General features: G+C 41.7%; 1 protein-coding gene across 1 annotated transcript; it reads right to left on the reverse strand.

Moving 5' to 3' along the window:
* Positions 1 to 2,738: 2,738 nt before the first annotated feature.
* On the reverse strand, positions 2,739 to 7,883 carry diablob (diablo, IAP-binding mitochondrial protein b). Its single transcript, XM_064981482.1, has 6 exons — positions 7,794 to 7,883; positions 7,378 to 7,510; positions 7,094 to 7,219; positions 6,526 to 6,636; positions 6,222 to 6,318; positions 2,739 to 3,846 (listed from the first exon to the last, which is right to left on the reverse strand). Exons 1-6 carry the CDS (start codon positions 7,832 to 7,834, stop codon positions 3,653 to 3,655), a joined length of 702 nt encoding a protein of 233 aa, XP_064837554.1. The 5' UTR covers positions 7,835 to 7,883; the 3' UTR covers positions 2,739 to 3,652.
* Between the last annotated feature and the right edge of the window lie 2,212 nt (positions 7,884 to 10,095).

Genomic DNA, 10,095 nt, shown 5'->3' on the forward strand with positions numbered 1-10,095 from the left:
CCCAATCTGTGCATCTGTCCCCCTGCCGTTCTTCAACAACTAGGACACACAACCCCAAGTCTAATTGGGGCGTTCAGAAATTAGCTAGCTAATCCTTGCAAACAGCAATTGTGGGGGGCACCCCTCCTTTTGGCTGGAACCTAACCAGGTCAGTGCTTTAATTTGAGTCTCATATTCTGTCTTCTCAAGAGCCACCAGGGACACAATTACTCTCCTGACACCCTATTCATCCACAGTGTGAGGCAGGCCAGGGTGTGTGTGTGTGTGTGTGTGTGTGTTGTGTTCTGAATGTCTTTCCATCTGATTTATGAGATGGGGAAGAATCTATCTTAAAGAGTGCCCTAGCCATTGTGAAGGATGCTAAGAATACTTTTCTGACCACAACAAACGAAGACTGTTTTTTAAAAAGCACAATGTCCTGGTATTGGATTCTAAGAGATACATTGTCAGATTAGTAATGAAATTCCATTAATAATGGGGTTATAAAGTGCTCAGACACTGATATCCTACTGTTTGAAAAAAGAGAGAATGTTTATAGGCTACTAGGCTAGATACCAGTCTGCCAGAGTCATTATTACTTGCACAGATGCAGGCTTACAGTTGGTACAGTCTTATTGTTAGGGAGTCTGTCAGAGTTTTGATGGTGAGAAAAAGTGGAACCGATACATGCTTCATTTGTTTCATTTTATGATCTATGGTTACACCACACTCATGGCCTCATCAAAATACAATGACTTCAAAGTTTCACCAAACTCTCCCACAACCTCTCTTCACGGGGTAGCGAGTGGCTGTCATTACAGAAACATTGTGCCTGCCTGTCAGTAGCCCCAGCAGCAGAGCCCAGGGAGCTTTCACCTCGATGTGCCTGAGAGCAGAGGCACTCATTCAGCTCAAGACCTTCTCATCTGCCATGGATTAGATCAACTGAGACCTGAAACTCGACACCGTGTTCTATTTCAATCTATTTCCCCCTCTAGCTGTCTCAAACTTCAATGTTTTTCTTTTTTAAAACTTTCACATCCCTCAGGTGTCTTCACTTTTTCCATCACAACCTTTCCCACTGATGCAATACCTTAATTCATGCAATGAGGACATATATTAGGATTTCCTAAAGCAGTCAAGTGAATATGAAATAAAACATATTTCGTTATTGTGTGTTCACAGTGCAGTGTGTTTATTGCTTTACCAACGGAAAATATAAAAATAAGCTGGTCTTGCAAGTGACTCTTAACCTCAGATCGACCATATTAACTCAATTTATAAGTCTATGGAACTTGTTTGTGTGTGACTTAAAATCAATAATGTGTCTTATCTGCTTGCATGTTCCCCTCTATATCATTATAGACATACATCTGTTGCTATGCAAATAATCTAGAACCAGACTGCAGAATCCTCTTCTCCCGATCACCCCATTTCACAAGTTCTACCCTTAAGAATTAAGAACAACAAACACCCACCAGACATAGGTCATACAAACAAGCAAGCACACACACACAAACAAATGAAAACAGCACCGGCAGTTAATGTCCTCTCCTGTTAATCTTAGATTAATACTTTGCACTCTGATCCATGTTAGTCTGATGAATGCTGTGCATGTTCTTGTCATCACCTTACCCACATGGTTTACTAATGAAAGAACACATCTGCATATAGCAGGAACATGGATGGTTTGTTTTGAGAGAGGCAGCATTATTAAAAGGTAGAGAAGTAAAACAATTGCACTACCATTGTCAGACACCAGAGCACATTTGTTACACAAATTCTCTGGTGGACCATAATACACCTGTTATAAAGCATAACTGATGAAATGAAGCAATAAATTGAAGCAGAGGGCGATAGAGGAAAGGGAACTGTGTAACAGCATAACTTTCACTTTGAACAGGAACTATGACAACATTTTTGATGGTGGATTTGTGGTCTCTTTAAAACTGTTGTCCTGTCGCCGGGATAACAAACATCCCGTCGTGCAATCCGTGTTCACATTGTTGCCTTTCAAAGAGCACTTTGTCTCTCTGAGGAATGTTGAGTAAGCCTCAAGGGCTCTTCAGTGAGTGCCAGGGGGATTGGAGGGGCTGGTGGAAGTGAAGCTCAGTGTAATAAGTACAAGTCCCCCTTCATCCTTTTATTCTGTGGGTCTCTTTCCCCCTATACATCTATCCATCTTTCCTGCCCTCTTAAACACGTGTGTCTTGGCCATGGGCAGGTCTGAGACTGTTTAGCATAATAAGTCATTTAGAAAACAGAGGGAACAAACTGAACACTATCAAGTGTCCAGTTTCCCAGGCCAGGGGATGGATGGACAAATGTTCATCTGCAGCTCCTTAGGTGCCCCTTGATAACACTCTCTGTATCCCTACAAGGTTTTCATTGGACAACATGTTTTCCCAGGGACAGTTATACTTTGTACTCTAGTCAGGCTGAGTTACTTTTAGAGTTCTAGACCATTTCACTCAGCTTTTCACATGAAGGCTAAATCCTTATAGAATCACAGTGAAAAAAATACCATGGATGTTGTGCCTTAAAGTGATTGAACCTGGGGTATACTAAGGGCCTGACGTTTTAAACCTCAGCACTCTAATATCAAGATGAGTTCACAACGAAGACCATCAAGTTGTACGCATCAATGAAGGGGAAAGATAGGCACCATTTGAAAGAGAGATATTCTGAGAGGTCTCTAAAGTGAGTGCATTATAATAATACCACTATAAAGTGTTGCATTCATTCACTAGAACCTAGTCTGAATTTCCACTCACATTGAGTATCTTTATTCCTCCCAAGCTTGCACCTCATCATGCATGAGTAGATTGAGTTGAGAGCTGCACAGCAAAGACATTATATAAACCTACAGCGACATCTGCTGGCCATAAATAAATCAAAAAGGCGGTGACACTGGGAACACAGCATGCTGCTACTCATTTGGGACCCCGGTTCAGACTTGAGATACGAATACTTAACATGGACTTAAGGCAACATTTGACTCTAGTTCATGTTGACTCTAGTTCATGTTAAGTCAACTTAAGGCAGAAAGTGCATAAGAAATGTGTTTCTGCCCAGACCAAATGCGCTGCTATTGGCATGTTACATACTAGTAACAATAGAATCAGAAATCAACCTTTTTTTTCAACTTGCATTTAAAAGTGACATAACTGATGGATACACAAACAAGATCAGACAGCATTAAAAAAGTCACCTTTTGGCTACCTTTAGAGTCATAACAATACTTGTATTTTCAGCACTTAACTCCTAAAAGTACTTAATACATTATCTAAAAACACAGCAGTGAACGCTGTAATCTCAAATCGCATTTCTCTGCTTAAATGCACACAAACATGACAGCAGTATATTCACATTAGCAACAAAATAACAATATTTAATTTGTAGAGCTTATATCCCACACAATGCAAAGTATTGGACCCACAAATTGGTTCCCATGATTGAGTCAAAACGTATCAATAACTGATCAGCGGTCATAACAAGAAAATCCCGTCCATTCTAAATTCCGTTCATCAAGAGGCGTATCACCACTAGGCTGCCAAACAGGCAGCATCAATGTACAGTCCATGTGGCCTAGTAGTCACATCATACAAACAGAATCAGGTGGACAAAACTGTAAATGGTTCAAAGCTGTGGGAATGGATGTAATAAAGTAGAGTTAGTCCTCTCGCAGATATGCCTCAGGGATGTCTTCTTCCTCCATGGCGGCAGGTAGCTTGATCCTTTGACTGTCCTCTGCTTTGGACTCCTTTAGGTTCTTCTCTGCCTCCATAAAGAGCTGTCTGATCTGATTGACATGAGATTGCGCCACCTGGAGGCTGGTCTGTGCTGTCACAGACGCCTGGTCAGCACCTGAAAAAAAACCGCACAAAAAAAAAAAAAGTCAACAACCAAGGACCAAAACAGACACAGGTGGACACTCGTTGTCTAGGTTCTTTATTTCCACCCCCAATGAAATAATGACCTGTCAGGAGCATCAGAAAATAGTAGTAGGCCTAAACTTAATTCAAAACTTATCTTAAATTATTATTATTATTATTATTAAATCAAAATAATGTGTGCCATTTGAAATAATTAAACTCAGCAAAAAAAAAAACAAAAAAAAATCCCTTTTTCAGGACCCGGTCTTTCAAAGAATTTGCAAAAATCCAAATAACTTCACAAATCTTCATTGTAAAAGGGTTTAAACACGGTTTTCAACGCTTGTTCAATGAACCATAATCAATTAATGAACATGCACCTGTGGAACGGTCGTTAAGGCACTAACAGCTTACAGACGGTAGGCAATTATGGTCACAGTTATGAAAACTTAGGACACAAGAGGCCTTTCTACAGACTGAAAATCACCAAAAGAAAGATGCCCAGGGTCCCTGCTCATCTGCATGAACGTGCCTTAGGCATGCTGCAAGGAGGCATGAGGACTGCAGATGTGGCCAGGGCAATAAATTGCAATGTCCGTACTGTGAGATGCCTCAGACAGCACTACAGGGAGACAGGACGGACAGCTAATCGGCCTCGCAGTGACAGACCACGTGTAACAACACCTGCACAGGATCGGTACATCACACCTGCGGGACATGTACAGGATGGCAACAACAACTGCTCGAGTTACACCAGGAACGCACAATCCCAACATCGTGCTCATACTGTCCACAATAGGCTGAGAGAGGCTGGACTGAGGGCTTGTAGGCCTGTTGTAAGGCAGGTACTCACCAAACAAACATCACTGGCAACAACGTCGCCTATGGGCACAAACCCACCATCGCTGGACCAGACAGGACTTGCAAAATGTTCTCTTCACAGATGAGTCGCGGTTTTGTCTCACCAGGGGTGATTGTCAGACTCGCGTTTATCGTTGAAGGAATGAGCGTCACACCGAGGCCTGTACTCTGGAGCGGGATCGATTTGGAGGTGGAGGGTCCGTCACAGTCTGGGGCGGTGTGTCACAGCATCGAACTGAGCTTGTTGTCATTGCAGGTAATCAATGCTCTGCGTTACAGGGAAGACATCTTCCTCCCTCAAGTGGTACCCTTCCTGCAGGCTCATCCTGACATGACCCTCCAGCATGACAATTCCACCAGCCATACTGCTTGTTCTGTGTGTGATTTCCTGCAAGACAGGAATGTCAGTGTTCTGCCATGGCCAGCGAAGAGCCAGGATCTCAATCCCATTGAGCACGTCTGGGACCTGTTGGATCGGAGGGTGAGGGCTCGGGCCATTCCCCCCAGAAATGTCCGGGAACTTGCAGGTGCCTTGTTGGAAGAGTGGGGTAACATCTCACAGCAAGAACTGGCATATCTGGTGCAGTCCATGAGGAGATGCTGCATTAAGTAATGCAGTGCTGGTGGCCACAACAGATACTGACTTTTGATTTTGACCCCCTTTTGTTCAGGGACAAATTATTCTATTTCCATTGGTCACATGTCTGTGGAACTTGTTCAGTTTATGTCGCAGTTGTTGAATTTTATGTTCATACAAATATTTACACGTTAAGTTTGCTGAAAATTATGCAGCTGACAGTGAGAGGTCAGTTTTAGAGTACATTTAATTTGATAAAATTATATGACTCATCACCATTGATTAAGAAATTATGCTTTAATGATAAATTGTAATTAAAATGACATTAATTGGAAACTAAATTAATGAGGCTGCTCAAACATGTGTTTTCCATTCATACAACATGTAGGGTAAATTATCACAGTAGATTACCCATGGTAAAATAGTAAATACTTTATTTTAGTTGTACGGAATGATTGTCAAATAGATCAAGTCGCCCTTAGTCGGTTTAAAAAGTAGGATTCATTTGTTGTGATTATTATACCCACAAGTGCGCAAAATCTTTAAAAATGTTGGCAGTAATCAGAAGTAAAAGAACCTGGAAATCCACTTTCGGGAGTGGTAAATCAGTGGCCAAAGGTTGCAATTGATATCAGCTGTGCAGGTAATTTTAGCACGTATTGATGGTTTAACAAGAGATTACCTTGTTAGTACACTGGCAAATGTTCCTTGCAATAGACCTAGAAGCACTGGTAGGTTGCCAGGTCCCAGATCTGTTTGTGCCATCATGTCATGTTTGGCATGACAAGGAGTGGAATGATAGCACAAACAGGCTGGTACGCAGGCTAACTGGTAGGGGTATAGGCAGGTCAACCTGAAGTGAACATAAAAATCCTAACAAATCTACTTTCTACCATCCAATGTGGGAGTAGGTGCATAGGATACAGTACCCGCGTTGTATGCCGTTTCAGCTGCCAGTTTAGAGAGGTTGATGGCCATCATCCAGTTAGACTCAAACCTCTTACAGTCCTCCCTCAAATTACTCACCTAGACAAAGACAGCAAGAGATGGGACAAGGACAGGACTTGAGTTACTCATCCAGTAAAAACATACATACAAAACTCTCGTTGTACATTTTTGTGACGTTAAATGAACAAATACAGCGGGTGAATGTTGACAGGGAATAGTCTAAGCTAACAAGGCAGCCTGAGTAGTGCATGACCTTTGACTTCTTAAACCACTGATGACACCTACCTCCTGGCGCTGGCGAACAATCACTTGCCAAACAGAGTCCTCCTCCGAAGGGGTCAGCTTGCTGCCTGAGGCAACATAGTGCTTGTGTAGGGTCACCAGTGTATGTATAGTCTAGAGAGAAAATGCAAACATTAGCTAGCTGACTAAGACAGACGCACAAACTTACAAACCAACGTGTGCAAGTACATACTGTGTGTACACAAGTGGAGTGCCCTAAATTGAACGGTGCTGTGATGTCATACACTGCTCGTGCAGCTACAGTAGGGCTATGTTTGTGTCAAACCTCAGATAAATATATATAAAAATAATAAATAATATATCCCATTTAGCAGACGCTTTTGTCCAAAGCGACTTACAAGTCGGCTGGGGCCACTACTTTTACATATGGGTGGTCCCAGTGGGAATCGAACCCACGACGCTTGGCGTTGCAAGCGCCATGCTCTACCGACTGAGCCACACAGACTTCCACTGTCACAGACAAATATATTTCAGAGTTTATGAATGGACAGTAGAATGAATCCCAAGTTTAATTGTCACCTAACACATGGTAATGTGAAAAAGCGGTTACCTTAACGTACTGTGTGAATGAGTCTACAAGTGCCAGGGTGGTCTGAGAGAGGAAGGTGTTGGTGCTATCTGTGACCAAAGAGGATGCCCTGCGGACCAAGGCTTCATGAGATAGGTTGTCTTGTTTCTAGAAGAGGGCACAGAGATGGATGGTTAGCTTAGCTAGTCTTATTTTTGGTTTAGTTTTCGACTGAATTGGAACATGAAACTGATGAAGGAATCTACAACTGGCTTACAAGTATGCATTACTAGCTAACTGTATATCGTTTAAATGTGTAAAACAACCTGTGAGAAGGGCACTGCACATAGGCCACCAATAGCAGACAGCGATATCCAGTTCTTCCGGATCACCGTAGGGATTTTCATGGCTTGTCGGCGCACCAACGCCCCACTGAGTCTCCCCAGGTTTGAGGCATAGCTATAGGACAGAGAGAAAAAAAATGTAAAGCACGAAGTGAATTGCCATTTCAAGATACCACAACCTACGTGTAATGAAGTAGCCACGACAAGAGTAACATTAGCTAAACAATCGTATCTAGCTAATGTTAGCTAGCTCGCATAGCTAGTTTTGTTTCGACATATCCAAACGCTAATTAACGTTAACCATTTGGAAATACACCAGCCTTACATAGCCTAGCTGTTAATATTAGGTCAAACTTGACACACTTATAATTTAGTACGTGAATTAGCTGATAACCTACCTCAAACCAATACAAAAAAAACCTCTCCTGAACGCCGACATATTAGTCTGACGTAAGAGGAAGTTATTCTTCGTCTATGGTATTTTGACGATTGCACAATTTAATGTGCATTTGCCACCTACTGTGCGGGAAGGAAACAGGATTCCCCAAAATACCAACCAAAACTATAAAAAAACGACCAAAAAATAAACTTAACTAAATAAGAAAATATATATACAATTTTTAAAAATCTGATCCCTACAACAAGCTCAAGGAAACCAGGAAAGGCGGGTCTTCCGGCGCCATTATCCCTTGCAAGTCTTCAGGTGTAAAATCCCCAAAACTGTTCTGCTGCAGACACACTAATGTCCAGTTTCTTAGATTTCTTTGAGACTTGTGTCGTACAGTTCATAACTGTGGCAATGAACGCCACAAAATCCACCTTTTTAACACAGAGGGTATCTTTTGACTGGCAGCAAACATTTACTACAGGCTCTGGTGCGTCCACTACCAAATCTTCACTAGTATTCGCAATTCTTTTAAATCAACTCCGCATAGGAGATTCGATTGACGGCTCTAACTTTTGCCACCTCAATCTCCTTCACTCTTACAGGGCACTCCAGGAAATTTAGGAATTTGTATAAGATGGAGCCAGAGGGGATGGCTGCCATTTTATGGGCTCTTAACCAACCGTGTTATTTTGTTTGGAACTTATTTTGTACATAATGTTGCTGCTACTGTCTCTTATGACCGGAAAGAGCTTCTGGACATCAGAACATCTGGGGGGGCAGGGTAGCCTAGTGGTTAGAGTGTTGGACTAGTAACCAGAAGGTTGCAAGTTCAAATCCCCGAGATGACAAGGTACAAATCTGTCATTCTGCCCCTGAACAGACAGTTAACCCACTGTTCCTAGGCCATCATTGAAAATAAGAATTTGTTCTTAACTGACTTGCCTAGTAAAATAAAGGTAAAATAAATAAAATAAAATTCCACATCAGAACAACACATTTTTCTTCAATGAGTCAGACGAGAGGGATTTACTCCAGTCGCCCAACAAGGCCCTCATCCCCATCATTCACAGGAGAAAGAGACAGAGATATCGGGGTGCCTTGTAAGGATCTGAAGATGAGTGGCTAATCTGCCTATGCCATCTGTATTATTCAGAGGCGTGGACTCGAGTCACATGACTTGGACTCAAGTCAGACTCGAGTCACAAATACGGTGACTTGCAACTCAACTTTGACTTTAACACAAATGACTCGTGACTTGACTTGGACTTGAGCCTTATGACTCGACCTGACTTGATACCCTCCCCAAGCCCAAATATTAAAAATGATGCTATTAAAAAAAGTGTGCAGTGCATCAACTCTTCATTTAACGGATTACAGTTTGAATCGAACAGCAGCCAATCAAATTGTGCCAGCTGAGAAAAAGTTGTGTGTGGCAGTGCAAAGGAACATCGGCGGGTGAATCCAGATGGAAACCTCAGAAGATGATACCCCAAATGATTATTTTCGGATATAAAGACGGTGCTAGTTCAACAAAAAACAGATTGCAGTGGGCCTCCCGGGTGGCGCAGTGGTTAAGGGCGCTGTACTGCAGCCCCAGCAGTGCCACCAGAGACCCTGGGTTGATAGTTGATCACCATTGGGGGGGTGTGTCTTTCTCATGGCTACCCATGTATTTCCATGGAAATATAACATTTATTTGGAAAGTAATAAATATATAGATATTTAAAAGCATTCATGATTTGCGTAATTGTTATATACTATTACTCTTGTTAAATATGAAATGGTGAAGATATGACATTTGGTGAAGAGCATATTATGACTTGTTTAGGACTCAAAACTCAAAGCTTAGGACTTGAGACTTGACTTGATACTCGACGGTCTTGACTTGAGACTTGACTCGGGCTTGCTTGTCTTGACTTGGGACTTGATTGATAAGACTTGAGATTTACTTGTGACTTGGTCCCACCTCTGGTATTATTGGCCAACGTACTATCGTTGGATAATAAAGTGGACAAACTACAAGCATGTATATCCTACCAACGGGACATTAAAAACTGTAATATCTTATGTTTCACCGAGTCATGGCTGAATGACAACATGAATATGTCGTATCTTTACTATCATTAAATTGAAGACTTATAGTTTTTATTAAAGATTCTCTGTAATTAGTATTACGCGATCAACTGATTAATCATGGAACTGTAATTAACTAGGAAGTCGGGGCACCAAGGAAAAATAATCAGATTACAAGGTTAAAATTTCCTAAAATAACCGTACAGATATTTTCATATCTGATCCATAATCTTCTGATT

This window comes from Oncorhynchus masou, chromosome 12 (genome assembly GCF_036934945.1).
Source record: "Oncorhynchus masou masou isolate Uvic2021 chromosome 12, UVic_Omas_1.1, whole genome shotgun sequence".
Lineage (NCBI taxonomy): Eukaryota > Metazoa > Chordata > Actinopteri > Salmoniformes > Salmonidae > Oncorhynchus > Oncorhynchus masou.

Bases quoted from the DNA above. Each gene is read 5' to 3' on its own strand.
- diablob (XM_064981482.1), bottom strand. From the start codon at position 7,834: ATGTCGGCGTTCAGGAGAGGTTTTTTTTGTATTGGTTTGAG. The intron at 7,511-7,793 runs GTAGGTTATCAG...TCTGTCCTATAG, and splicing joins TTTTTTTGTATTGGTTTGAG to CTATGCCTCAAACCTGGGGA. The intron at 6,319-6,525 runs GTAGGTGTCATC...GTCTTTGTCTAG, and splicing joins TTGTTCGCCAGCGCCAGGAG to GTGAGTAATTTGAGGGAGGA.